General features: G+C 46.4%; 6 protein-coding genes across 12 annotated transcripts; 5 read left to right on the top strand and 1 right to left on the bottom strand.

Moving 5' to 3' along the window:
- Window positions 1–29: 29 nt before the first annotated feature.
- On the bottom strand, window positions 30–7,037 carry chrna11 (cholinergic receptor, nicotinic, alpha 11). Its single transcript, XM_049751453.1, has 10 exons — window positions 6,919–7,037; window positions 5,977–6,116; window positions 5,861–5,905; window positions 5,203–5,312; window positions 5,062–5,141; window positions 3,978–4,145; window positions 3,708–3,902; window positions 2,769–2,855; window positions 2,187–2,296; window positions 30–1,768 (listed from the first exon to the last, which is right to left on the bottom strand). Exons 1-10 carry the CDS (start codon window positions 6,968–6,970, stop codon window positions 1,094–1,096), a joined length of 1,662 nt encoding a protein of 553 aa, XP_049607410.1. The 5' UTR covers window positions 6,971–7,037; the 3' UTR covers window positions 30–1,093.
- LOC125987210 (small conductance calcium-activated potassium channel protein 1) lies at window positions 7,023–12,664 on the top strand. 2 transcript variants are annotated; one of them, XM_049751424.1, is made up of 11 exons: window positions 7,023–7,137; window positions 9,194–9,294; window positions 9,665–10,396; window positions 10,694–10,789; window positions 10,870–11,157; window positions 11,336–11,457; window positions 11,529–11,670; window positions 11,731–11,841; window positions 11,903–12,030; window positions 12,097–12,175; window positions 12,262–12,664. In XM_049751424.1, the coding sequence occupies exons 3-11, from the start codon at window positions 9,683–9,685 to the stop codon at window positions 12,484–12,486; spliced, it is 1,905 nt and encodes a 634-aa protein (XP_049607381.1). In that variant the 5' UTR covers window positions 7,023–7,137; window positions 9,194–9,294; window positions 9,665–9,682; the 3' UTR covers window positions 12,487–12,664. The 2 variants fall into 2 exon arrangements, with proteins under 2 accessions (XP_049607381.1, XP_049607383.1); XM_049751426.2 differs by having other exon boundaries at window positions 7,132–9,294; window positions 12,097–12,166.
- A 201-nt stretch (window positions 12,665–12,865) lies between these two features.
- Window positions 12,866–17,315, top strand: pbxip1a (pre-B-cell leukemia homeobox interacting protein 1a). Of its 3 annotated transcripts, none has more exons than XM_049751429.1 (10): window positions 12,866–13,058; window positions 13,718–13,852; window positions 14,125–14,212; window positions 14,275–14,342; window positions 14,434–14,875; window positions 14,933–15,142; window positions 15,383–15,426; window positions 15,610–15,667; window positions 15,738–15,881; window positions 15,936–17,315. In XM_049751429.1, the coding sequence occupies exons 2-10, from the start codon at window positions 13,775–13,777 to the stop codon at window positions 16,598–16,600; spliced, it is 1,797 nt and encodes a 598-aa protein (XP_049607386.1). In that variant the 5' UTR covers window positions 12,866–13,058; window positions 13,718–13,774; the 3' UTR covers window positions 16,601–17,315. The 3 variants fall into 3 exon arrangements, with proteins under 3 accessions (XP_049607386.1, XP_049607387.1, XP_049607385.1); XM_049751430.1 differs by lacking the exon at window positions 12,866–13,058 and adding an exon at window positions 13,065–13,207 and having other exon boundaries at window positions 14,494–14,875; XM_049751428.1 differs by lacking the exon at window positions 12,866–13,058 and adding an exon at window positions 13,065–13,207.
- Window positions 17,316–17,711: 396 nt separating this feature from the next.
- s100a11 (S100 calcium binding protein A11) lies at window positions 17,712–18,401 on the top strand. The gene is made up of 3 exons (XM_049751634.1): window positions 17,712–17,869; window positions 17,930–18,069; window positions 18,195–18,401. The coding sequence occupies exons 2-3, from the start codon at window positions 17,941–17,943 to the stop codon at window positions 18,318–18,320; spliced, it is 255 nt and encodes an 84-aa protein (XP_049607591.1). The 5' UTR covers window positions 17,712–17,869; window positions 17,930–17,940; the 3' UTR covers window positions 18,321–18,401.
- A 469-nt stretch (window positions 18,402–18,870) lies between these two features.
- On the top strand, window positions 18,871–24,282 carry s100u (S100 calcium binding protein U). Its single transcript, XM_049751593.2, has 3 exons — window positions 18,871–19,047; window positions 20,837–20,967; window positions 21,047–24,282. Exons 2-3 carry the CDS (start codon window positions 20,848–20,850, stop codon window positions 21,686–21,688), a joined length of 762 nt encoding a protein of 253 aa, XP_049607550.1. The 5' UTR covers window positions 18,871–19,047; window positions 20,837–20,847; the 3' UTR covers window positions 21,689–24,282.
- Window positions 24,283–24,569: 287 nt separating this feature from the next.
- On the top strand, window positions 24,570–26,859 carry s100s (S100 calcium binding protein S). Of its 4 annotated transcripts, XM_049751612.2 has the most exons (6): window positions 24,570–24,859; window positions 25,058–25,106; window positions 25,209–25,230; window positions 25,709–25,758; window positions 26,032–26,185; window positions 26,259–26,859. In XM_049751612.2, exons 1-6 carry the CDS (start codon window positions 24,841–24,843, stop codon window positions 26,436–26,438), a joined length of 474 nt encoding a protein of 157 aa, XP_049607569.1. In that variant the 5' UTR covers window positions 24,570–24,840; the 3' UTR covers window positions 26,439–26,859. The 4 variants fall into 4 exon arrangements, with proteins under 4 accessions (XP_049607569.1, XP_049607571.1, XP_049607570.1 ...); XM_049751613.2 differs by lacking the exons at window positions 24,570–24,859; window positions 25,058–25,106; window positions 25,209–25,230 and adding an exon at window positions 25,424–25,529; XM_049751614.2 differs by lacking the exons at window positions 24,570–24,859; window positions 25,058–25,106; window positions 25,709–25,758 and having other exon boundaries at window positions 25,213–25,230.
- The last annotated feature ends 1,136 nt before the right edge of the window (window positions 26,860–27,995 follow it).

Raw genomic sequence — 27,995 nt, 5'->3', positions numbered from 1 at the left:
TTCTTTTTTTTTAGGAAAACAAACAAAAGGTACGTTCAATTTTTATTTTCATCATGATAAAAACACGAAGATGCTGGTTTTCTGAACACTGGGAAAGAACTACAGCAAAAACAGAAATTGCTGGCTGTTTTTTTTTTCTTTTTTAAGTATGACATCAATCGGCCACATAAGTACAAAATGGCTGGGCAGAGGATCAAACCAATGCTATTTCAAATATCAAATGACCAATGTCAATCAATAACCGGCAGTTTCACTGTGACTCTATTATTGGATCTCCTGAGGCTGTGTTGATGCGTCTTCATTTCCATTAGATACAAATTAGCAAATGTGCCACGGAAATCTTTCTTATTGATTGAGCTTTTTGCTTCGTGTATGACAAACCTTGTTGACGTCGCTCTTCTCGATTGATTCTGGACCCTTTTATCGCTGATCTGAGATCTGTGTCTCTTTAATTCATTTCGGGGAAGAGGTGTGTAAGCTGCAGGGGATAATGAGGCCCTTGGAAATATAAAGTACCCAGGTCATCTTTTCATAGCCGATCAGTCACGTCTTAAAGACGACGGGAGGACTTTTTAATTTGACTGCTATTAGACCTTTGAATAATGGATGAGCACCACGTTCTGCTCTTCTTTAAAAAAAAAAATCTGCATGTCCTTGTAGTTGTTCTCCAAGGAATTTCTTTCCTCACACTAGAGCTTCTTTCACACGGAGACCTGCTAAGTCTATTTTAGTCCCGACATTCCGTGTTAGGGTCTAAATAAAGTTGGCACTTTTTACAGCGGGGATTACCTCGACCTGTTCGGCCTGTCCCCCTCGTTCCGCCATTTCTACCAAACGTTGAGGCCTTTCCCTCATGCTGAGTTTCCTTTTCTGCTCTACTTTCTCTTCCATTTCACCCGGACACTGTTCGCTTGTTGCAGCTCTGATTTATCCCGAAAATCTTCGACTCCCCCTTTGTGTTTTATTCATCGAGTTCGTTTGGTCGGCGTACTGCAAAGAAAGCCGCATTTTCTTTTGTCTCCTAGTCTCCTGGACTCCCGCTGGATCCGAGCCCGCTTGATACCTTAACACCCCCTCATCTGCTTTGTTCTTTTCAGAGAAAATCCTTGGAAATGGCGTCGGCGAAATTGGGCGCTGACATGAGGATGGAGATGGTGCAGATGATGTTGAAGACGCTGAAGGCTACGAGGCACAGACGGTCGATGACGGCACCCGCAAACTTCCACTGGTCGGCCACGCGCTCCGCTTCGTCCTGTTCGCGGAACCGATCCGCCATGTAACGCACTTCCTCCAGGATGGCTTGAAGTAGCGGGTCGCCGTGACCTATAACCTGGCACGCTCCGCTGCTCATGCCAACTCCAAAGCCACCTCCGCTGGAGACGGTGCTGGGGCATCCGACGGTATCCAGGTTGGGCGCGGGAGGCAGCGGGGATCCGCAGAGGTGCGGGGGTGGACTGCGATGCCCCGCCGGGATGTTATTACCCCTCTGGGTCGGATCGGACAACAGCGGAGGATCCTCCATCCCCTGGAAGTAGAGCAAGTTGCCGTTGTTGGAGCTGGATTGGACGTGGAGGTGAGGTTGGTGGAGAGAGGGCAGATTGTGAGTGTGCGCGGCCGGGTCGCAGTGGTTGGGAATGCTCCCGCTGTGCGAGCCTGAGGAGCAACGACGGAGATGGGGGGCGCACGCGGGTCTCCGGGGCTTTTCCGCCTCGCCGGGTCGCTTCATCCGCAGGAACCACGCCACCCATTGGAGAAGAACAAGCTTCACCTAGACACAGAAGTCAGCAGGTAAATAATGTACATTATGTCACATGATTGATTGATTTCAAGAAATGATTTTATGTCCTTTTGTTATCGCCAGATCAAAGGATGAAGTGGGGATCATAAAACTGCACAGAAATGGAAACCTGGAAATGATAAAATCTGGGCTTTTATGACCTCCATGTCAGGGGTCATCAATTTCATCATCCCGAGGTTCCTCCGTTGCTCCGTGCACAGGTAAATCAGAAAAATGTAGGAGTAGATTATCCTCTAAAAAAAAAATTGGGATCTATTTCAATCCTTGCTCAGCAACAGCACCAAGATGACGCAGAGCTGGATTCCCCGCAAGGGCAACGCCGCGTGTTCCAAAGTGGTGGGCGGATGCTGCATCGCTACACTGGTTCCGTTTCTGGTAACAAACTCACCCATTTTGGCATATTCCCTCCATTAGGATCATGGTGGTGATACTGTAGGACCACCACGGTGGCGATGACGGACATCCCCACGATGATCATGATGCTGGCAAAGTACTGACCTTGAATTAAATAGAACAGATGCATTGAGTTCCACGAGCCCTTTAGTCCCTAGATCCAAAAGGTCCCGGAAGACTCTCTGAAATCAACGCCTCCCTATTTAGGACCCCGACTTGATGTCTTTGTATCACTTTTATATGACCGTCGCGCTTTCCAGGTTGTAAAAGCTCTTTAATGAAGTCTCGCATTCATGCAATGTAGTCGTGTTTCAGTCCCCGTAAAAGTCTGATTAAATGTGAAACAGTGCCAACGGCGCTATAAAGTATGAATATATGACACTCGAGACTGGTAATATAACTCGTTCAATTCCTCAGTAATCAGCTGACAAGCAGGACGTGGGGATGGAAGGAAACGCCGAGCTAACCGTAAAAGTGAGGAGCTGGAACACTAAAAAAAAAAAAAAAAAAAGTGTTGAAACTGCTAACGTTTTTTTTCGACATGTAAAATACATACGTTAAAAAAATGAAGGCCTACCTATGAGCGGCACCGAGTCAGACGTAGCCGGCATGATCTCAGCCACCAGCAGCATGAACACAGTCAGCGACAGCAAGACGGTGATGCCTGAAATAAAAAAAAATAAAAATAAATCGATCTCATCCAGAAAGTCAACATACCAGCTGGGCGAGCAGCCAAGTACTTTTTTTTTTTTTTTTTTTTTTTTTTTGACAAACGACCCCAAGGCCTCATCCACTAAATTGCTTTTTGACATAGTGTAATGCTCGCCTCCATTTATTTCACACGGGGCCTAAACAGCATTTGCATCCAACAACAGCGCTGTCGTAATTCACGACTCCAAACACAAACAATTACCAAAAATGCTTCTCTGGCAGAAATATCCTCAGTAAAAAAAAAAGGAAAGGCCACAATGTCCGGAGCATGTTCATCGAAGATGCGGCTTCATCAATTAATGACATCAATAGCTTAATTGGCCGTGCGTACCAAAGGAGTCGGCATATAACGCAACATCAGCATTATTCCAATAAATACGCACTTAACAAGATATTCGCTCGTTTTGTAAGAGTGCTCCACTTTCTTTTGCGCTCGCTTCTCGCTTCCCCGTCGTCTTCCTGTAATCCCCTCTCGGCCCCCCCCCTCACCCCTTTCATTTGAGCGTTGAATGTGAGCGTATTAGAATCATATTTGCAGGAAAGAAGAGGGGGGGAGTGTCCCACTTGGAGATTTTTATGGCGCACTTTGCAAAGATGGTTTTTTTTTTTTTTCAATCACAACCCAAAATATCTGTCTGTGTGCGCTTGCAGGCAGCTACATCATCTTGCAAGAATCGGAATTAATGCAAATGTGTGCGGCGTGATTTCATTTCCAATATATTCTTTTTTTGGATATACAGAAACAGTATAATTATTAATGCAATCAATTAATGGCTGTACCATAATTTATGTATTTTTTGCTCACCCAGCGAGATCTTCTCCCCGGAGTCAGCGGGCAACACGAAGATGAGAAGCGTCATGGAGGACAGCAGCATGCATGGGATGAGGAGGTTGAGGGCGTAGTAGAGCGTCCGTCGCCGTATGGTCACCATGAAGGTCACGTCCGGGTACGGCTCCTTACAGCAGTCGTAGAAAACCACGTTGCGGGCGCCGGGCACCCCTAAGTAAGCACAATCTGTACTCGAGTACTTGCAAAAAAAAAAATTTGCAAACTGTTTGTGTGTTGAAGGCTGACCGATGAGGTCCCACTCGCCGTTGGGCATGTAGCCCGAGACGTCAGCGTCGTTCATCTGGAGGTCCAACAGCCAGCCGTCGTACGTCCACGAGCCGAACTTGAGGACGCATTTTTGGATGTCGAAGGGGAACCAGCGTACGTCCACGTTGCACGTGCTCATGAAGATGCCTGTCAGGACACGTGATTGGCACGTAACTGTTTTTTTTTTTTTTTTTTTTTAATACTTTTCATTTTAAAAAAGCAAAACAAATACTAGTACTACTTCAATGCCATGTTGATGTCTCTAGGTGGCAGCAGAGGGCAGAAAAACCAAAAGCAGCAAATAGGTGAGTTTTTCCATTGCAAAACAATCAGGTGTTCCTAATGAAGTGTCCGGCCTGGGAATCATAGAGTGTGCGCCAGCGCCTTGTTGGCAGCCTGCCTCTCCTCTCCTCTTGCAGATATCCATCTTGTAACCTTGGGGCGACACTTACAAACAAGAGTCTCTCTCTTTCGCGCTAGCTCGACATAGTCCCAAAATAAAAGTCCGTCATTTTAAGGAGCCCCTTTTTCACCAACATGACATTTCGAGGCCCCTCGCTCGCAAATTTTCCATATTTTCAGATCGAGTGATCTTTGCTGTGTAAATATTTTTTATTAGCTTTTTTAAAATAATATTGTGGGCTTTTCCATAAATAAAATACTGTTAGTCAACTTCACAAATATTTGCAAAGTTAGCCTTTCTTGACTGCAAAGAATTAATTGTCTCTGATCTCAATCTCATCGGTGAGTTATTTACCCGCCGCAGTGTTCTATTAATAAACATGGCAGCGAACGCACCGTGACGGCGAGGTTCAACAGGAAGTCTATGCAGCCTTTTTGGAGGCATATGTCAACGGCGTGAAATATTAACCTTGGCTACGCGGGCAAAGGCAGGGACCCGTGCGGAATGCTGAATGGCGAGCTGACTGAGTGATAGCGGCACGAGAAGGAAGGCGGGTTCGCCCGACCGCGTCCGAACGAATTCTTCCATCAACTTTGTGTCGGGCAATGTTAAGAACAATCTTGTATTTTCCAGTGTTTTTGTGACGCTCGAGTGACCCACCTGGAGGCAAATATTCAGCATACCCGCTGGAGTTGACCAGAACGTTGGTCTTAAAGGTGGAATCAAAGTCGTCATCTGCGCTGAGGAAGCATCACGGGGACCGTTAGAACATGTGAGTACGTGCACGTGTTTAAAGCTTACCTGTTGTATAGAAGAATATCCGGCGTCCATATTTGGTCGGTGGTGAAGCGAAGGTTTTTCACTCCGGGATGTTCGCTTTGGTTCCACTGGAGATAGTGGTCGAACCAGCTCTTGACACAAATTATTTTTTACATATGTTACTAATAGATAAATAGATACGACTCATATTTAAAATGAATAAATAGGGCAGGGGTGTCAAACTCATTTTTTTCACGGGCCGCATTGTAGTCATAGCTTCTTTCGGCGGGCCATTATGACTGTCAACCCAAATAAAAAAAAAGCACCTCATATTATATACAGTAAAAGCTACAAAACAAACTGACAAATAACTCGTTATCAAATCAGACGAGGAAAAACTGGTCAAATATTATTAAAGATATTATTAAAAGTGAAGACAATTTGCAATTCTAGTAATGACACGAATTTAATGCACAATTTGTCTTCACAAGCCACATAAAATGATGTGGTGGGCCATATCTGGCCCCCGGGCCTTGAGTTTGACACCTGTGAAATAGGGCTTGACATGCAAAGCGCACCCTCTGGCCACATCATTAGGTACACCATCAAATGAGAAGAGCGAGACGGTGTACCTAATGTTGCGTCCGGCGAGTCATATGTCCAAGTTGATAAGTACCACAAACCTCTCAGGCGTCCTTACCATCCGCAGCCACATGTTGGAGGTCAGCACCTGGTTCTTCTCATCCTACCAGATAACGTCAGACATTTAATTTCTTTGCAAAAATGGCGGCGTCCCACAAGAGCGGCCCCACCCACCACGTCCATGATCTGGATCAAACTGAGCGAAAAGGTGACGGTGAGCGGGTGCGAGTCGTTGCCGACGGGACGCTCCATACGGTTGTAGTCCTTCAGCAGGCTCTTCAGCAGGTTTCTCTGGTGAGGACCCCCTGAAGACACTGCCAGGAGTGACATTTGATATTTTAATGATGTATTTTTAAAAATGCATATTTTTTTGCGTGTAAGAAATGTCAAGTCAGATGGTACAGTCATACTTCCACTATCAATCAAAAAAAATCAATTAACCGATCCATTTCCGTGCTCATTTATTACATTTCGAGCCGGCGCTCGATAAAGCTGCGATTGTGCGACAAAGACGGAAGACTCGCGGGAAACACGGCAGTCGGCTCAGTAAACAAAGTCCAATTAACGGCCTATTGACGCTAATGAACCTGCAATGAACTTGCTCTAAACGAGCTTTTTGTTAGCCTGACTATGGCTAATTGCAATGTGTGTTAGCATTGAGCTAGCAGAAGGTGTAGTTTCATATTTTAAAATTGTCAGAACTTGAAGCCTCTGTGTGATTTGCTCTATTTATACATTAGATTTTAATTTTTAATCAGAATCCGTTTGTGGTCTCCCTTGGCGCCACTTGACGCCGACAACAAACGCACGAGCGAGAGGCTGTCAAGTTTGTACGTTTAAGCCGCAGCAACACGTTTTCCGCGCGCGCACACAAACACGAAAGATGCAGTGAGTCGAAAGCGTGTGCATTTCGTATGTGCGATTGCATTGATCCGTACCCCCCCCCCCCACACACACACACACACACACTTTATGAGTCACACAAGATGACATGCAACACAGACAGAGTAGGTAGAGCAAACAGGTGACCCATCACATCCTGTACTTTTCCCTCTTCATCTTTTTTTTTTTTTTTTTTTTTAACAGTTTGAATCCAAAATACGGTAAGGAGCTCACCCTGGATCAACGCCAAGATCCCCGAGAGGAGCAAAGCCGCCGAGCGCCACATCCTGATCGACGAGGAGGAGAAAGAAGAAGAGTGGCAGCAGACAGACAGGAAGGCAGAAATGAGGAGGAGGAGGAGGAGGAGGTGGAGGAAGCTGCAGCAAAGCCAAGGATGGAGCAGATGCCGGAGGAGAGAGAGAGAGAGAGAGAGAGAGAGACTCAGAGGAAGAGGTGGGACTAAAATGGAGAGCACGGTGGAAAAAAGAAAAAAGCCATCGGCAGTGGGGGCAAAGGGGTTGAAGATGAAGGAGGGGGTCATGTTTAATGGGGCTGACGCTGCAAGATGACCTTATTAAACACAACACCATGACACGAGAACAAGGCTGAAGGTCGGAGTGAACACCAAACAAAAATAGACAAAATAGCCTTTTGTAGTACCGCTACTGACTCCTAATTTCATGTCGACGGGCAAAAGCCAATGATCATCAAACTTTGTCACCATAGTGGGAGGCCCTCGGCAATTTTTAAACCGGATTGCCTGAATGCTGATGCAAGGGCTGAGAAGCTGATGAATGCCGAGCGGGAAGGAAGGAGGGAGCTTGAATCAGGTTAAGGAAAGAGTTGGATTGTATAATGGATGACCCTATTACTGGGAGTCTACGCTTAGCCCCCTCTGACCTATTTGGGGCCCCCTTTTGTCACGCTTCTCAGCCAGGCAAGGTGGGCCTCAAGATGGACAACATCCGTCAGACTTGGATGTAATTTTCCAAAGTGGGGGGTCGAGGCGAGGGTGGGGGATTAAATAAAAACTCACCCATCCTTCATTGGGTTTACGAAGAATTGACACATGGGCTCCCTCCGGTGGTTTGTTTTGTTCCTGCATCCTGGCCAATTAGAAATTCCTAAATTCCATCTCAAATTTCATATTCATCCTGCCACGCTTTTAATCAGCTAAGAGTGTTTAAGTCATTCGGGACACATCTCGTTTAAATTGTTTTCTCGTTATGATTACTGCAGAAAATGAAGTGGCACGCCTTGTCGGGGGGATGCTAATCCTTTTCGTTGAACATCTGTAGCAATTAGCGGCCCTGAGCATCTCAATTTAATTTCATTTAGCCCTGGATGCCAACGGGGTGATGCAATAATAACAGAGGAGACTAAATGAAAATTGGCAACACACACACACACACACACACAAGAATAGACGTACTAAGGCTTTTTGAGCACGACTTGGCAGCACGTTTGAATTGATTCAGACTGGCAGATGCAAGATGTTTGGAATAAGACTAACATCTGGCGGGACACTTCATTAGGTACACTAATCTCATAAGAGTCATGGCAAAAAAAAAAAATAAGAATACGCTGTAAATTGTTTTAAAAAAAAATCCCCTGTGGCTGTTTGCTGATTAAGATAAATCAAGATCAAACTTTTCAGATTATTTAATTTTTGTTCCCATCCCAAAGTTGTTGATTTGGACTCTTCTTTTTATGGGCTCCTCTTGCTCCCCCTCCCACCTCTTAATACACGTCTCCTTCCGATTAGATAATACCGTTCTTTATCCCGCTACTACCCGGATCCAGACGACCCCCCCCACCCCCCCTTATTCGTCGTATCCATTTGCAGCAACCCATATTATCTGTAGATCCATCTGTCAAGCGGATTTGGATGAATAACCGCGCGAGATGTCATTGTTCTGACTTTCTGGCTTAATATTCCACCTGTCACCTAAGGGCTGACATATTTGATATTTCATAAGATCATAAGTATTGGACCTCTCTTGATTAAACTTTAATCTGCCCAGTGGCCTCTTGAAGACTTTTATTTTGTAGGTCTCCTCATCGCACACGTGCCGACCAATTTTGATGTTAAATCAAACTTTTTCCAAAACTTGATTATTGTCAAATAATCTGTCGCTTAAATTGAGCTTGCTAAATGATGACGCGATAATTATTGGAGGAAAGCTGATTGTTTGCAACATCTGCAAGTTGAGTCTGCGCCATCACTAAGCCCGGCTTTTAGGAAGACGTCCGGATGGCGGGACGGCAGCCAGGGACATGACATAGATATAAGTATGGTCAGTGATCACATGTCATATACGTACACAAGAAGCTCATAACCTCATCAGGAATGTGGGCGGAGCTCCGACAGGCTGCTAGTGGGTGGACAGGTTTGTTCGGCGGGAGCGTGACCATTGTTATTGGATTTGATGATGTGATTGCATCACACCACTCCTGTACGTTCATCATATCAAGTGTACATATATTAATCTTTATTTTTTTTTTAAAGGGAGGACGTGCAACAGGACAGATTTTTTGTTATTATTCCACAGACAGCAGGATTTTTCCAAATCTCAAGAAATAGCAAATTCAGAGATTGTTTTATAAAAGGTAAGGTATTTAGAAACTCATTGTGTTGCCTGTGTTGCTTTTAGACTTAGAAACTGGATAACCAAATAATATTTTACAACTTTGGAAAGTTTCAGCCTTTTGTTTAAAACTAAAAAGATTTTTCCAAAAATTATTTTACAGATAACAAAATTTTTTAGTATCCTTATATTGATTCTCATGTAATGCAGCTACTCAAAATATATATATATTTTTTATTTATTTCATCACAATAATTTCATTTAATGATTTTAGGGCAGAATTCCATGTCCAAATTTGATTAATTGTTAAAAAAAATGTTGGGGAGGGAGGTTTAATAGTGTTGGGAGATACACGTACACTTTTTTCTAACATGTCCTGTCTCTACTTCCAGTTGAGCCCATCCGTCACCATGGAGCGCTCCTCCACCTCCATGGTCAACATTTCCCTGGTGGACGAATGCGAGGTGGAGGAGCAGCGTTCGCTGCTGCCTCCCGCCAGAACACTCTCCCCCCGCCGGGCCTGCCCTCCCCAGTGCGGAATCTGCCCGGCCGTTCAGAGGTGCGCGGATCGCACGGTGTGGCTGGACCGGACCCAAGCCATGGCCACCATGCCTTTATACAACGGCCACCGGTGCACCCGAGCCCCGCCATGCTCCCCCAGGAGGGCCGACAAAGTCAAATGCAAGGAGAAAAAACGTCAGAGGAAGGAGCACAAAGCCAAGGCTTCTGGAGCTCCCAGAATCCAGGTCTGCACTTTAAATGACGGGTCCCCCTTCAAAACCTCCGCCAGGCCCTCGGTCCAAAGCCTCCAGTGGCAGGAGATGAGCCAGAGCCTCCCGGAGATCATCGTCACCAGCAGGGACGACGAGCCGCCCCAGGAATCGCCCCCGAGCCAGGATCGGGGTCCTCTACCGGGGGCGCCCTGCCATTCCGACCCCAAACACAAAACGGAGTCCAAGGATGACCACTACTGGAAGACGCACAGCATCGGGTGGCGGCTGCTGCGTAGGAGGGCGCTCTTCCTCCGCAGGCAGCGGCTTAACGACTGCGCTCTGGCCGTGGGGATTTTTGGCGTGTTCATGATGGTCACGGAAACGGAACTCTCTTGGAGTGTCTACAGCAAGGTCCGGCACACTAATCAATGGGTTTCCTGTGTATGAATGATTCAAATCCATTCTACTCTAGTCATCAGATTTTGTATTATTAAAAAACAAAGAAGGCGGGGCCAGATCTGGTGAGTGACGTGGGTGTCAGCGAAGGTTTGATATGTCTACATAGACCTGCATGAAAAGGGCAATGTCCATAAAACCATGTTCATTACATCCTGCAAGTGGATTAGTCATGTAAGATTAGAAGATTATCTAGGATCTCCATAGATTGAGCTTTGTCATGACCTGTGTGTATGTATGTGCCACCCACAGAGCTCCATCTACTCACTCACACTCAAATCCATCATCAGCCTTTCCACCATCCTTCTGCTGGGCCTCATCATAGCGTACCACTGCTGCGAGGTGCAGGTAACCCGACACGGGGGACATTTTTCATTGCCGTATCAGAAAGCTTCATCAGGGATAGTCTGATAATCTGGCCGTCATAGCTCTACGTCCACGACAGCAGCGCGGAGGACTGGCGCATCGCCATGACGACGGAGCGGCTGACCCTGATCGCCCTGGAGCTGGCGGCGGCGGCAATCCATCCGTACCCGGTGGGCCTGGTGGCCTACATCCAACAGCAGAAGGTGCAGACGGCGCTATCCGAGACGGAGCTGGAGATCGTGCTGGCGCTGCCAATGTTCCTCAGGCTTTACCTCCTGGGCCGCGCCATGATGCTACACAGCAGGCTCTTCACCGATACGGCGTCGCGTAGCATCGGGGCGCTCAACAAGGTATCGCTTTGCAGTACTACAATTAAGCATGGTGTGGTGCTGCTGTTTTGGTCAGCAAGCAAAGTCACCTCTCCTGTAATCCCGTCAAATTGTAAATGCGGCCGAAGGAAATGACCTCTGTCTAGCTCACCTACAGCCAGATTGCGGGTGGGATGTTACGTAATATTAATCTTGGTAGATCCACTTCAATGCCCGCTTCGTGGGCAAGACCCTGATGACCACCTATCCCGGCACCGTGCTGATGATCTTCAGCGTCTCGTTGTGGATCGTGGCGGCCTGGGGGCTGCACGTATGCGAGAGGTCGCTACTCTAATAAAAATAATTTTTGACCGAATTATGATTGAATTGTTTAAATAAATGTTTTTTTTCAGGCATCACAACTACAGGGACCTAAGCAGCAACTACATGGAGGCCCTTTGGATGGTGTCAGTCACCTTCCTGTCCATCGGCTACGGAGACGTGGTGCCTCACACCTACTGCGGACGCAGCATCTGCCTCCTCACCGGGATCATGGTAAGCAAAAAATTTTTATTTTTCTCAGACGGATTAGTGTTTTAAAACATTCCATCGCAGGGGGCCGGCTGCACCGTCTTAGTGGTGGCGGTGGTGGCCAGGAAGCTAGAGCTGACGCGGGCGGAGAAGCACGTGCACAACTTCATGATTGACTCCCACATCTCCAAAAGGGTTTGCTAACCATTTACACGTCTCATTCGGTGCCGTCGAGTGAATATTATTTTGGGTGCAGATGAAGAACGCGGCGGCAAACGTGCTGAGGGAGACTTGGTTCATCTACAAGCACACCAAGCTCTCCAGGGAGAAAGATCACACCATGGTCCGCATGCACCAACGCAAACTGATGCTCGCCATCCACCAGTAAGTGTCCATGTCATCATTTGACTAGATAGAAAAAGTCGATATAACCATGTGTGCACTGTCCAGGCTCCGGCGCGTCAAGATGGACAAGCGAATCCTAGCAGACCAGGGCAGCACACTGGTGGACCTCTGCAAGGTGAGAGAGGCAAGTGCACTAACCGCTGAGCGAATCTCCAGCCGATTGCCAACGCACCGTTGTTGTGACCTGTGTCTCCTCTGGGAACCCCGCAGTTACAAACGGCGCTGTTCGACGTGCTGGTCGAGGTGCAGGGCTGCCGGGCCGAGCTGGACACGCACGTCCACGGCCTGGAGAAACACGTGGAGGAGCTGCGCGAGGGCTTCCGAGGCCTCATGCCGCTGCTGACCAGTACCTTGTCCACGCAGAATTCATCCATACGCCACCTGCTGCGTGAGAGGGAGAAGACAGACGCTGCTGGAAGGAATGAGGAGCGGTAGAATTAAAAAGTGGGTCTCTGGCACCCTCTAGTGGAATGTGGGGACATGCTGCTCCAGTGAAATAATAGTGGACTTGAACCAAAACTTTTCTGGGAATGTTCATGTTCCAAAAATGTTTTCTAGGTCACATTATTGGTGGTGGTGGTCAATTGTGCCATTAAATTCAAGTTTCACCATATACGTGTTTTGCTTCTTTGTGTGATGCCACCAATGAAGTGTGACGTGACTTGAGAGGTGAAGATGGACGATTAACATGATGCAATAAATGAGCAACTGCACGGTAAGTCCCGTGTCAAAAATAGCGGAGAGGACGTGTCCTTGAGCAGTTGGTCCACGTCTGCCTATCCCGTGTATAAATACATGTGCTCACTCATATTTTCGCTTTACGTTTGTATGGGGAGGATCTTTAAGTCGCCATCACCTGTCAGCCTTCAATCAACGTCAAGATGTCGCTTCACTTGCACTTTTGATTCACATTTCTAATTGGTGGAATGCACCCAAAGTATGCGGCTTGGCTGAAATACGATTGGATGACGAATGTAATTGCGCTCATTGGTGGATCGCTCGCTCACGTGAGTCTATCTCGAATTCTGATTGGTGGAGAGGCTTCTTGGGTTGACGTGACGCAGATCAGAATTCCCGAAGTTCCCAAGTTCGAGGGGACGATCCGAGGATAAAAAGTGGATAATCGGGACTGGAAATTATTGCCGAGCGACGCAGGGTGAATATGCCGTGCCGTGTGTTTGCATAATCATGGCATCGCACGTGTTTGTGGCCCGTGATTAGCCCTGCGTGAAGGCGGAAGTGGTTTTGCATCCTTTGTTTACCATCACGAGAACGTCGAACGTGTTCCCTTTACTTTTTAAATTCATCCTTATGCACGTCCAAATGCAAAAATTAAATTCCTCTATTCGCCTTGACGTGGGGGGAGGAAAAAAAACGTGACCTCACTGCCGCGATTGTCAATTTTTGGCCTAATTTCTCCGTCACTCACGTCAAAATTCGCATATAAGAGGCAATTCGTCATTCAAAGGATGCGATGTTACTAGAATAGGAGCTAACGCGTCATCACGTAACCCGTATTACGCATTAATCCCGTCTCTATTACGTGCCTGTGCACGTATCAAAGCTATTATCGTCCGTATAATCAGCGGCCATAGTTGCACACCAATGTCCATGCCTCTGGTGAAGTTTTAGTTTGCAAGATTTGAACAAGTGGTGTCTTCTGCAGGAATCTACGAAAAGGTGAAAATAGCGTTCCTTGTGCTGTGCCAAGAGGCGCCTCAAGATGGCAATGTCGGACCACAGCAGCAGCACTGGCAGCAGCGGCTCGTCCACCAACAGTTGGACGCTCCTTTCCCCAGAGGTAAGGCCCCATTGCGCCTGACTTTGCTGGAACTTCTCCAGACAAGCCAAATACCGAAAGGTCAAAGGTAATGTAGGTTTGCTTTCCAATTTTAGACCCACTTTATAGAGTAGCCTATTTGAAAGGCAGGACTCTTTGTCGTATGGTGTACCACAGGGTTGATTTTTGGATCCCCTCCTGTTTTCATGGTCTTTGCTACATCAAGGTTCCATCTTTAGCAAAACACAATTTGTGGGAGAAGTTAATTTCTATTTTTGTTTCTTCTTCCACAGGAAGTGGCAGCGGACAACGCAGGGGCGCTGGATGATGGCACGGAAAGCCTGGGCGACGCCCCCAGCCTGTCAGAAGACATAGCGACAGGTACGCAAAGTCAAGATAAGGTTGTGGTCGTGATGTTGCAAAAAGATCTTGTGTTATTCCAGTTGTTGCTGGGGAGATCAAGCCCAGTGACATTCCAGTGGAGTGTGTCTTATCAGAAGAAGGCCACCAGGTTGGTATGCGACCTGCATAGTCATTATGTCAAATCGACTTGCATATTTTAAAGCGATGATAGATAATTACACACACATACTTCTTGCCAGGTGTGTCAAGAGACCGACCCAGAGCCCGGTGACGGTCCCGTCCTTTGCTGTTCTCTCCAGCCTGACCAGCTCGTGGCGGTCGACCCGGAGAGCCAGGCCCCCGTTATTCACGACATCGTGACCAGCTCGCCCAGCGACAACGAGCATCTGGGCGTGGCCTTCGTCTCCAGCATCGATTTCGGGGGACCCCGCGATGTCGCCGAGCCCGACGAGACCCTGCAGGACGCAGATGTTGCAGAGGAACCGGATCCGGTCATCCCAGCTGAGACGCTCAGCGCCTCAGAGCCTCCTTTGGATCAAGACACCGACGTCAACAAAGATCTCTCAGAACCACCAGTGGACTCGATCCCGGCTGATGATGTCATAGCACCAGAGAGCATCGGTTCAGTGCAGGCAGAGGAGAGTCCATCTGAGGTGGAAATGCAGGAGGAGCAAGGAGAAGGTAATTGTCATTGAATCCATTTCCAAGACTTCAATTGAATGAATGAATTTATTATAGAACCCCCAACGAGTCACCACGGCGACGGACTCCGCAGGAGGACAGTCGAATCCGGGGCGAAAGCGTCAGACGTGGAAGATGAGGAGGACGAAGATGAGGAGATGGAGTTCCATCTGCCGAAGAGACAGGAGGAGAAAGCGTGGTGGTCGCTGAACAAATGCATCATGGGCGTCGCCGTACTGCTCTTCCTGGGCGCCCTCTTCCTCTCCGGTGAATTGCTTGACTTTGTCAGCAGACATGTGACCTTTATGCTAATGCTAGCTGCATGACTTGGAAAGGGAGCAAACAGTTTATCTAAAGTGCCTGACTCATGTTGCAAAAGCCAAATTACCAGCTTCCTTCCATTTGTCGTAATTCCCACACAAGAAAAATATCCAAAGAATGCGTCCTCACGTTTGCCGCCGTCTTTCATGACTAAGAGTGACGGCTTGTGTTGTTTGTGCTTGACAGGCGACTTTGAATCGCCTGACGTGAGCGACGAGGAACAAAGCCAGGTCTGTTTGCACGCTTCCTCTTGTCACAGACACTTGATTAGGTACACAAAATATGCCCACGCGCGAGCCGTGTTGACAAATGTGTCTTTACAATGAAAATGAAACCCCTACTATTTATTTTAACGGGTTTAATTTAGAGTTTGGATCACGAAAGCGAATCTAACTTCTTTGCTTTCCCCTCAGAAAGCGTCTGATGATCAAAACGAGATCGGATTCCGCCTCACCGATGAGATGTCTGCAGGTTCGTCTCACCCTGTTATGATTTTATTTTATTTTTTTTGTTCTGCCACTTTATGACTCCGTCTGTCCAGAATTCGAAGGCGTCTTGGATATGTTTGACACGGATGGCAGCAAGGACATCAACATGAAGGAGTTGGGCACTGTGATGAGGATGTTGGGAGAAAACCCGTTGAGGCGGGAACTGAGTGAAATCATTAAGCAAGCCAAAGACAACGGTGAGGAAATTAAAACGCTAAAGTTGAATATGTATTAATCAAATTCCTATGCAGCTGACAAGCTTCAATGGAAGAAGAGGCAAGAGCCAAAACAAGATGGCAGCAAGTGGCGGAGGCGAGTGTGGGAGCTCTTGGAGAAGATCCGGCGGGAGGTCTCGGAGGGGGTTGACCGTTGGAGGAACAAGGACGTGGAAAAGCCGCGTAAAGACGAGAGGAAGGAGAAGGAGCGGAAGCGCCGTGACGAGTGGGAGACCAAGAAGCCCCAGCGCCGGCTGGACCGGGAGCAGAGGAGGAAGGAGAAGCCCTGGCGCGGTCACCACAAGCAGCACGCCATGGCCGACTTCTGGCGGGCGCAGGAGCAGAAGCTGCGGCGCCACGCCCGCCACCGCCCCTGCGGCTCGCTGGAAGACTGCGCCACCGAGGAGGGCCTCTTCCCCGTGGAGCTACCCGAGTTCGAGGAACTCCTGGAGGGCTACCTGAGCAAATTAGAGGGCTCGCCTCAGGAGAGCAAGGACTTCCTCCGCCGGCTGATCGCCGACTTCTTCAGCGGCGACGTGTTCGCACACAACCGCTGGTTATTCGCCGACTTCGCCGAGGACGTGGCGGACATCTTGGAGGACATGGCGGACATGGAAGGCACAGACGAAGCCCTGGAGGAAGCCATGGAGGAGTTTGAGCGGGAAGCTCTCTGGAAGTTTGCCGCCATGGAACATAATTGAGCGGGGAAACCTTGGCGGACATCTTGTTGCCACCAAAGCTGTAACCATATTTCACAAACGCATCTCCCCCCCGCTCTTGTCACTCAATAAATTAATCGCCCTGCTGCGAATAGCGAAAATACCACCTTAAAAAAAAATTAAATACATATAATAATAGTGAACCCCCACAGTTAAAAAAAAAAAAAAGTGATGACTCATTGCAAACTGTGTGTTGCTTTGCTAGCCAAAACAGCAGCACCTACCAAAGCAAGTGAGGTTGAAGGTATCCACTAGAATGTGACTATTAGCATTGCTTCACAGTGTTGCTAACCAAAACAGCAGCACCTGCTAAAGCACAATAGCTGAGTGTGGAGTTTGACGTGTGTGATGGAGTGGACTATTTTGTAAAAGTTGTTTGCCACACAGTATTAGCGGTTGTGTCCACAATGTTTTCGTATTTATGAATTCTCTTTTATTTATTTAGTGGCGTGACACTTTGGAAGTTTGACTCGATGTGCCTTTTTATTGTGAATTTTTATTTGGTCCTGCTGGATTCAAAGAATGTAATGTTGAGAAAGACAAATGTGACCCTTTAAGTGATTCAACCATATTTATCTTTAAGTGACTTTTTTTTTTTTTTTGCTAGTTTAGTAAGTGCATGTCTGACAGATTTGCTTCATGCCCTTCTTCAATTCTGTCTAGTGATAAGTTCAATAAACGATCCCCTTAAAATCAATGAGCATAGTCTTGTCGCTTCCTTCTTAGCATGTTAGCATTTAGTTAGCGATAGGAAAATTACAATTTTGCTAAGAGCAAAGAATGTTAGCAATGACAAGACGACACGACGGCACACACGTTCGTTCTGACGAAACCACCGCAGGAGACGCCGATCATGCTTTGAATTCCCGAGCAGGTCAACCCGTGCGCACATTCGGCCCAGAAATCTCTCGTGTAAAGCCCAAAGAACTTCTGCTTTTATTTCCAAACACATTTTGCACTTCCCTGTCAGTTGCTGGCAATCTTTTGCAGGTGTCTCGGCGATCACGATGACCTCATGTTTTGTATAAGCTTCATTCTGCTTAGACGGGCATGATCTGCTCTTGTTTTGTGTGTTGGGACGATACTATCTGTTGATCTTTGCATGCATATGTCCTCTCATCAGCATTTTGTGTTGGAAAATGAGGGCAAGTGGAGTGTTTTCCGCTGATCCCTGCATCCCGATATGACGTATAAATACACGGGCATGATCACGGTGAGGAGAAGACATCTCTGCTCCTCGCACATCACACGGTAGGTACGCTGTTTATTTTGTCTTGATATTTCCCGAGAGCTTACATTTTTTAATTTCAGGTGAAGCCAATATGGAATCCGCCATCTTGACTTTGGTCAGCCAGTTCAAGGCGTACGCAGGCAACGACGGGTCTGCTAGCACGCTTAGCCGAGATGAGTTCCACCAACTGGTCAAGTCGCAGCTGCCCAACTTTGTCAAGGTATAGCGTTCAACCGAAAGGACATTAATGGCACTTCCTGTCTTGCATTAATATTTTTTACCTTAAGTATCGGGGATTGATATCGGCACATTCATGACTTCTCATTTGTCTTCATTCTTGTTCAGACCGGCGATCCGGGCGCGGTGGACCAACTCATGTCGTCTCTGGACCAGAACAATGACGGCGAGCTGACCTTCTGCGAGTTCTGGCAGTTGATCGGGAAGCTAGCCAGCAAGCAAGGCGGCTACTGAGCTAACATCGCCGCCTCGCCCGTGCTTTTTTTTTTTCCTGGTTAACCATTGGCCCCGATTAAAGACCTCATTGTCTCCACAGCTCCTTGTCATTCATTCACTGTACTCACACCCTTGATTTAGTGGCTGTTGTAATCCTACACACGGCGTATCTGGTTGCACCCATGGGGGGGGCGGCCGAACTCTGAGATTTAAAAAAAAAATGTCAAAATTAGGCTCTAGCTCACCTGGAAAAACATAATCTTATTATAATAGCAATATTTGACGAATCCAGTTTGATTAATTCAGCCTTTGCGGATTACAAAGCATCACCTCGTATGACTTTGCTTTTTTTGTGCATGAAGTGTGTTAAAAAAACACATGAAGTCACTCACGCCAAAACCGCACACAAATCCACTCAAACTAATTGCAAGCCAAACTCAACTTGCATGATTTCTCTGTGGAAGTTGGCCCAGCTGTTCCACGATCCCTCCTCCTTCTTTTTTTTTTTTTTTTGTGTGCTCTTCCAGGTACACGCCCTTTCACTTGTCAGTGGGGGGAAAAGTTTGAAGGGAAGCAAAAAAAAAAAAAAGAAAAGAAAATCACGGAAGAGAGTTTAGCAGTTGTACGAGTTTGGCAAGTTGCGTGGACTCGAAGCGGGAGTCGCTGCAAAACCACGAGGAGAAGAAAGGGCGCTCATAAAAGACACTTTTTGCGCACTTTTGCACGCTTGGTCTGACGCTTTACGGTGAGTGGATTTATTGTACGTGTCTTCTTGGGAACTCGTTTTGTGCCACGTTTCGACTCTTAAAAAAAAAAAAAAAAAAAAAAGTTACCCCAAGGCTTTTTCGCTGCGTTTCGATGCGTTCCATTTCATAAGAGGAATTTACAAAGCCAATAATTGAATAAATAAATAATTTAAAATAATTATTTTTCTTTCAGTTCTTTTATAAACCCCTTTTTCCTAGTTTGCTTTAAGTATCTCCGCGCATACGCCAAACGTCCAAAGTGCGCAAAAAACTTTGCATGCATGATCGATGTAGCGTTTTACGATCCGGGTCCACCCACACCGAAGGGAAGGGTGTGGAATATGAGGCCCGTGGGCCATACCACACCGACAACAGCAATCGAGCGGCCGACTGCAATAACTGTAAATGAACATTAATCACAAAATGGTGAATGAGATTAAAGTGTTACTTCTTCCCACACACAAAAATGTTAAGATAAAGAAATGTTTGTTGTCCTTAATAATGTTTATGGAGTAGAATAGTCATAAATTACAAGTTGTTTTATATCTTGGCCACTAGAGGGCAGTAAATCAGACGTAAATACAAAATAAGAGTTTAATTTCTGGCAGAGGATAAAGAATATATACCAATGGGTCTTTGTCCATCTGCTGCGACCATTCCCGGTCACAACCTCGACATGCTCCCGCGTTAATATTTGATGTTGTGCGTGCATTGTCGTGAGCGTTCGTACACCCTCGGATCACGTTCGCTCAACACGAGCGTCGTTCTCCAACGGGCAGGGAAAGGGGAAACCTCTAGTTGTAAGGCGTGTACATTTCAGCCGGGCCGAGGGGAGTTTGTTTTTCCCAGGGCTTTTAGGACAAATAAGGCGGATTAGTTGGACGTCGTGACACGGGCCAAGGCTGAATCATTCATGTGAGAATGGACACAGAGATACAAATGACGTGTCAGCGAGCGCCCTAAAAACAGGGGTGGTAAGGCATCAAGTACTCCAACGACACAGCAACATTTGACAGCTCACACCCTGCTTTGTAATTGCTTGCAGATTGAAGTTGTTGCTTGTTTGGCGCCACACTGGCTCCACTGGAGGATGGGAACATGTTGCACAAAATTTGCAAGAACGTTGTGCTAAGCAGTGTCACGTGTGTGTAGCTTTTGCGGCACGGCGCTGAAAGTATGTCGCTTTGCTCTCGTCGTGGCTTTGGGGTAAAAAGAAAGAAGGAGCGGGCGGTCGGCCTGTAAATTCCTGTGCCTCAAAACAGCCGTGAATGGAATTCCTGCGAGGATAGCTCACCCCCCCCCCCCCTGCTCTTACACACACATGCTTTACATCTTCTGAGCAAAAAGAGGAAGTGGAAAAGCTAGCAAAATAAAAGGAATCACAGCACTAAACACGGAATTTAAAAGGGGAATATGGATTTACATTTTTTTTCTTGAACTTTTTCAAAATGTAACTCACTTCAAACTGACACATAAGCTTTGAAAAACAATCTTCACAAACACAAAAGGTCAGGGGAGCGTATGAGAGCGTAAGCGAGAGTGGATTGGTGACACAAGATGAGCACGGCGGGTAATCCGAAACGACGGCCGGCGGCGGAAGCCTCATTAGATCGGATGACCTATCAAAGATTGCGACGGCCATTGCGCCTTTCAATCACACGCTTGGCTCTTCTCGCACACGTCACTGTCACATCAAATGGAATATTTTTCCATTCGCGGTATTTCAACGGAATTTAGCTAGCTAGCTAGCTACTGGCGGTTTATCATGTATTTTATGTTTGTTGTCAGAGAGGGGAGTCATGGAGGAAGCCATTCAGACGGTGGTCAAGGTCTTCCTGAAGTCCGGAAAAGGAAAGGAGAGTTTGGGACCCAAAGACTTCCAGAACTTGGTCAAAAGCCAACTCAGCAACATCCTCACGGTCAGGAAACAAAATGCTAATAAGAATCTTTGGAGAACCGCAGTTCTGTTGTGATTCATTGTGGGTCGTCTCTGTGTAGGATACGGAAAGCAAGGAGGCGGTTAACAACATGGGGAAGGGGCTAGATGAAAACAAGGACGGCAAGGTGGGCTTTGAGGAGTACATGAAGCTGGTGGGCTACCTGGCTAATGCTGTTAGCGAGCAACGTTGCCGTGCCAACGATGGCCAGCCCGCCCAAAATGCCCAGAGTGCCACCGTGGAGAACGCCACCCCGGAGAACGCAGCCCCCAAGGTGGAAACCCCGGAGGTCAAGCTGGAAGCCAAGGCAGATGGAAAGATGGAGATGAAGGTGGAGAAGAAGGAGGTGGAGAAGCCTGCCGAGGTGACCCTACCGGGTATGAAGATCACCGCACCGAGCGTGGAGTTGTCCTCAACTGGCCTGGACGTGACCCCACCTGGTGTGAGCGTGACCTCAACTGGCGTGAACGTGACCTCACCTGGCGTGGACGTGACCCCACCGAGCGTGGACATGACCCCACCGAGCGTAGACGTGACCTGCCCGAGCGTGGAGGTGACATCCTCAAGTGTGGAGGTGGTGGTGAAGGAGGAGATCGCCGTGGCGGAGGAGACGGAAAAGATGGCCGAAGATGCGGCAGAGAAGACGGCCAACGCAGCTGAGGAAGAGGCAGAGAAGAAGCCTGAGGAATCTGCCACCTCGTAGGGGACAATCATTCCAACCATCCTTCCATCCATCACACTAATAATAATAATATCAAAAATAATAATTACACTCCATCAACACTAAGAACCACTACAACAGCTAAAGGCCTAAATTTATGACAAATATATGACCACTAGCTAGCTTAATTGATATATGGAACATCTCTTACTTGTTAGCCATTGATGGCTACAGACGTCAAACATCCATTTTAATTGAGCTGCCAGTGAACTGCTTAATAGCATTTTCTAGCTCTCTATTTAGCTACATATGATCTACAAATACAGTAATCCCTCGTTTATCGTGGATAATTGGTTCCAAAACCACCCTCGATAAGTAAAATCCGCGAAGTACGGTCACCAACAAGAAGTACTGGGCAGGCTAACGAGTTAGCGGAAAGATGCTAATTCGCGATCGTGCTAACACGCGAAAACGGACTTCTAAAGGAATGTAAACGAACATTTGGAGCAATACGACATTGTCCTAAAGGTTAGACACATGTTTTCTCAATTTAGAAGTTTTATTTTGACTTTTAAATGTTTTTTTAATTTGGAAAAAAAACCCGCGGTGTAGTGAAGCCGCGATAAACGAAACGCAAAGTAGCGAGGGATCACTGTACCTGCATACCATAAGTTAGCTCGCTAGTTGGCTACCTAAAACTAAAATATCAGCAATAGGGATAAAATCCAAAATTTACGACGGATTTACGACTATGAATTATGAGCATCTGTGGCGTCGAATGCACTAAAACGACGGCATGTGTTACAACCACTGCAGTAAAGCGGGCCTTGCGAAACCACATACCACTGCTAGCATGTGCATGCCACTAACACAGCACATTTACCCGGTATCATGTGAAAATACGGCGCCGTTTACACCCCTTGTGCTCAAAAAGGGAATAGTTTGCATATATCCAGCCATCCTTAGTTGTACTTGACTATATTTCCTTTATTGCTAATTAATTTTCCCCATTTTATTGCAACTCACAAATGCTTTTTGGTGCTGATTTAACCTGACAATAAATAAACTAAACTGCATGCCTCCTTATTCTCCTTTTCCTCCTTTTTTTTTTTTTCTTCAGCTTCTTTTTATATCCTCACTTCACCTGGAAGCGACATTAAAGCCCCCCCGCAGCCACAATTAGACACGGAGATCGGGTGTGCCGTTAAATAATTAAGACTCAAGGAGGGAATCCAAAACGATCCTTGTTAGTTACAAGGTGGGGGAGGCTGGAAATAGGCCTGAGTGGAAAGAGAGTGAGCGTGCATCCTCCCAGATTGGGATTGCAGAATCATGTTCGACTCGGGGCGACTAAACAAACGGAACTATGGTAACCGAGATTGGAGGCCAAAAGAATTGCGGCGTAATTGCGCTGAATTAAGGGAAACTGTTTGGTGTGGAAACCTGACTTAGCTTTTTGTTTTCCAAAGTTGAGACATTTCCCAGTTTTTCCGAATGCAGCGTTAAATGTAACCACAATCCTTTTGTGTTAAAATATGGAAAATTCCAATGTGGGAGTTGTTTAAAAAACATTCCTGTCGCCCAGGCTAGTGTTTTTGTTTGTGGCCCTTTAGTTAGTCTAAAGACCTCGTTTGACCTGACATTGCGGCTCCACCCTGACCGGATTAGACAACACACACCCTTGGGATACACACACACACAATTTCCTGAAAGCCATCTCCTCCATTTTGTTTGTCTCGCACTCTGAGCCCCTGGAAAAAATATATCCAGCCAGTTGCAACGTGCTCGTATGTAAACCTTCAGCTCCCGTTTGTTAATTACGATTTAATGCTTTGTAAATTGTCACGTCATCAATAATGCAAACCTAAGGAAAAAAGACTCATGTTGCGCATGCTGTCGGCTTTAACACCACGACCGCTAACACAACCACTACGGCCTGTGCGCAACGCTGAGCGCTTGGCAAATAAAATCATGTGCTCCTGGCACTCCCACTGTAAATATTGCACACTCTGCTCAGCCTTTATAATCTTTTTTTTTTTATCGTCACAATGGTGACTAACATTTTGGGCATTTAGGGCTTCAGTTTCTTATATAACGCTGCCACAAAAATCTGCGATCTAGTCAAGGCTTCACCGCACTTCTCTTTTCAAGGTACTTCCGAAAACTAAAACCAACATATCAATCCAACTTCCTGTCATTATAATGAACGCGATCGCCGCAAGCTTTAAATGTGACCTTCGGAAAACAAAAGGGAAAACTGGATCGATGTATCGACGGTGACTCTGATACCTCAACCTGGAAACATCTCATTTGGTCTTTTACAGATTGCTTTTTTTTTGGTTTCGTTAGCCGCGCCTACCAACGCTAACTTCATGCAAATGCTGAAAAGCACGCCGCAGGGGTAAAAAGTAGAAGGGAGTGTTTGCAAATATGTCCTCACTCAAGATGGAAATGAAGATAAGCGTCCCAGAGACACTGTGCAGTCGTCAGTTTGTGTCAGTCCACTGTCTTGTTGCGCCACTACATATATTATGTTCCATTCTTTCTTACTCCACGTAAACGCTGTATCATTTTAACGCTGCATAAATGTGTTACCGCTGATCATGAATAATAAAACTGTGACAACCTAGCCCAACTACTTTGCTGCCATGTGTCTCCTTGGTTCTGATGTGTCCCATACATCCAAAAAAGGACACCCAAGATACACACTGTACGTTAATGTACACCTAAATCTCGATTTTACGCGAATGTTGGGGTACAGAATTTGGGAATTGGGTTGGCCCCAAAAGCGTACTTGTAGGGAAAGTTCTGTTTTTGTTTTAGAAAGGCACGTTTTTAGCCAGTTGAAGGGGTCTTTTGTTAATTTAATTTAGGTCAGGCATGTTGTTGGACAGTAGTACGGGTCTTTTGTTAATTTAATTTAATTTAATTTAGTTCAGGCAAGTTGTTGGGCAGTTGAAGGGGTCCTTTGTTAATTTAATTTAGTTCAAGCGAGTTGTTGGGCAGCCGAAAGGGTCTGTTTTTGTTTTTTGATTTAGAAAGGCACGTTTTTAGGCAGTCGAAGGGGTTCTTTGTTAATGTAATTTAGGTCAGGCATGTTGTTGGACAGCAGTAGGGGTCTTTTGCCATCCGTCAACATGAATTTTCACACACACGCAAGTTTTTATTTTTATTAAAAGAGAAACAATACGCAGATGACATCAGGCGAATTGAGTAAGTCGTTTTGATGCTATCCTTCTATCGTACTTTTAAAATACAACTTTAAAATGTATTTATGACAACAAAAAAAAAAGGGGTCCAAGACCAAACCACGTTAGACAGAAAGCCGGGTAGAATTGAAGTATGTAAAATGTAGTTTATTCATGAAGCGGAAAAATTGTGTGTTTTTCTACCCTCGACGTCAACGAACAGAAGAAGAAGAAGGCCGAGATGGGACAGGTCGGGTGAAGGACGTTTGGGGGTGAGGAGGAGGAGCGGTGGGGGGGTGATGAGGTGATATTTAAGCCACTGTCCCTCTCTGTCCTCATCGTCTCCGCCTTGGTTCCCTCTGCATCTCGTCCAGAAACTCTGAGGTCCTCCGCCAGGTAAGACTCGCATTTGATTCAATTTCTGCATTCACAAAATGGAGTTTTTACCTGATTTGTAGTCCCCATGGCTCTTTCTTGATTTTTTTTTTTTTAACACTTTGTGTTGTTTTTACTTCTAATATTGTTTCCACTCATCTCGCTCAACTCTTTCCTGGCGTCATTTCATCGCACACGCCGATATTGATATTAGGCTCTAAAAATAGCTTTGGAGTTTCGGGATGTTGGCTGACTAAGCAAGTGTGGAGGCCTTGTCTCATCGAGCACCTCAGGTTACTCGGCCTCTTAGCGTCACCCAGGTGAGCTTTGTGTTTCACTGCCGGTGTCCATTTTGGATAATGACACACGCAGTAGGGCCAGCAACTCGATCCTTGAGCGTAACTTATTTTTACGAGCTCCCTTTGTCTGTTTCCGAGGTCTGTGTGTCGTTTTTTTCCTTTTTTATGATTGACAGCGAGTTGTTTGTATCTTTGCACAGTCTCCACAGCGCCGCGGTCGCAGCAGAAGCACCAAGATGCCTGACACAATGTGTGTAAGATCGTTTGAAAGCTCCCCCCCTAAAAAAAAAAAAAAGCTGACCTCATGCATCTTTACACAACCACACACAATGAAAAAAACACACATGCACAAATCCTCAACCTGATCATTCTTCATTTCCCATGCATGAATCTTCTTGTGGCTCCGGAACTCGGGCCCTGGCTTGCCCATGTGAGCGCACATGCTAGCCAGTTGCACGAGGGAGGTCCGGAGCGGGCATTTAGCGGCCGAGCCTAACCTTTTGACCTTTTTTACCGCCCTCAGCATGTCCAAGGAACCTTCTTCCAACCTGGAAAGCGCCATGCAGATGCTTATCAAAACCTTCCACAAGTACTCGGGCAAGGAGGGCGACAAGTACACACTGAGCCGGGGTGAACTCAAGGAGCTTTTGCTGGAAGAGCTGGGAAGCTACTTAGGGGTAAGCGTCACTGTGCGTGAGGTATGCGTCCACATGTACGAACAGGCCCGTATTCTCAATATCGCTCCACCAGAACTCCAAAGACAACGAGGCAGTGGAGAAGGTCATGAACGACCTGGACGCCAACAACGACGGCGAGGTGGACTTCACCGAGTTCATCATCCTGATGGGCGCCCTCACCGTGGCCTGCAACGACTTCTTCTTGGAGTTCAAGTCGGACGACAAGCCCAAAGGCTGCGAGTCGGCCGAGTAGGAGGAAAGGGGGAGGGAGGGGGAGCAGTGGGTGGAATAGGTTGTAAATCGCTGGAGATAAGGAACATTTTCTGGGGCCTTACGCAATCTTTAACCAACACCGTGCATTTCTTCATAAAACAGCAAATAGCATCACACATGTGTCATTGTATGTACAATTTGCCCAGAGTCTTTACTTGGCTGCACTTTGCCCTCACTCTTTCCTCGTCAGCTTTTTAAAAATCTTTCTTGTGCTGTAAAGACAAGAAACTTTTTGCACGGGACTAGAATGTCAACCTAAGATTGAATCGTGGCTGATTATATTATTGTGTTGAGTACTGGAATCTTCCCCACCCCCTTCTTGTGTCTTTTTTGTAATCTTTTTTTTTTTTGGTAATGACTCATGCATTCTTTCCAATTATTAAATGTGATATTTAACCCAATGCTCGTCCTTGTCCCACTTCAGGGATAAAGTTAGGTTTCATTCATAGTGTGTGGAGATAAGTAGGTAGGTGTGTGTGTGTGCATGCCAATGTGAATATGTGTGTGTGTATTGGGGATTCCCATCGAGCATTCCCACATCCTGCCAACAATATCCTGCAAGTCTCGTTGAGCCTAAGCTGACCCAGATGTCCGACTCTGAGCCACGTGGAAAACTTTCGACAAAGCGAGGGGATGCGGGGGAACGGAAAAGAAGAAGAGACAGGGTGGGGGTAGCGTGTGTGTGTGTGTGTGTGTGTGTGTGAGAGACAGAATTCAATTTATGGCGTACAGCAGACAAGAATGCAACTTGGAAGGTAGAACTATAATCACACAGGAATGTCTAAGTTGTGACTGTACAAAAGGACTGTCCTTCACGGGGGCCTGCGTGGGCACACACACACACACACACACACACACACACACACGTACACACACGAGGAGTCAACATTTCCTCACAAAACAATAAACTAAAAAAGACAAGAAGGCACACAAAAGCAATTGCAGAGAAATGCTGCAACTCCTTGCGATCATCAAGTGGGCGGAGTCAACTGCTTTTACGACTGCTACGATTGGCCGATTTGAATGTGTGACATTTGACACACTTGGACTGCAAAGAATTCTGTTAAGTCTGTTATGGCCTAGAGGGAAATTATTTTACTTGCCGCTGTATGTCATTTACCAGTTTGTCACTTTGAAGGAGCGCAAATAATCGCTTGTGGTCGGTGTGCTGTCACGATTGATTTATTAGCAATTAGCATAATAGCGCTGGTTGTACACAAACAATATGGATTTCCATCCTGTGGTCTCTTCTTACATCAACAAATGTCGTTTAAATTAAATATAAGTAATAAAGTGCAATACCGCAAATAAATTTGAAATCTTTAATACACCGGACACGCATATCCAATCTTAATAGAAAATAATCTAAGGCACCTTTCATAAATTGTAATTTAAACCTTGTTGCCCTCTCTGTATTCAATTTGCGGTGTGGCTTTCGCATTAGTCATGACCTATCCGGGCCACCGTAGCGCCTTCAGGTAATTTATGCGTCACGCTCTACGGAAGAGAGATGAGGCGCACTTATTAAATGACGCAT

Source organism: Syngnathus scovelli, chromosome 19, assembly GCF_024217435.2.
Source record: "Syngnathus scovelli strain Florida chromosome 19, RoL_Ssco_1.2, whole genome shotgun sequence".
Classification (NCBI taxonomy): domain Eukaryota; kingdom Metazoa; phylum Chordata; class Actinopteri; order Syngnathiformes; family Syngnathidae; genus Syngnathus; species Syngnathus scovelli.
The sequence above is the reverse complement of the archived record's forward strand: the minus strand, read 5'-3'. Positions and strand labels throughout refer to the sequence as shown.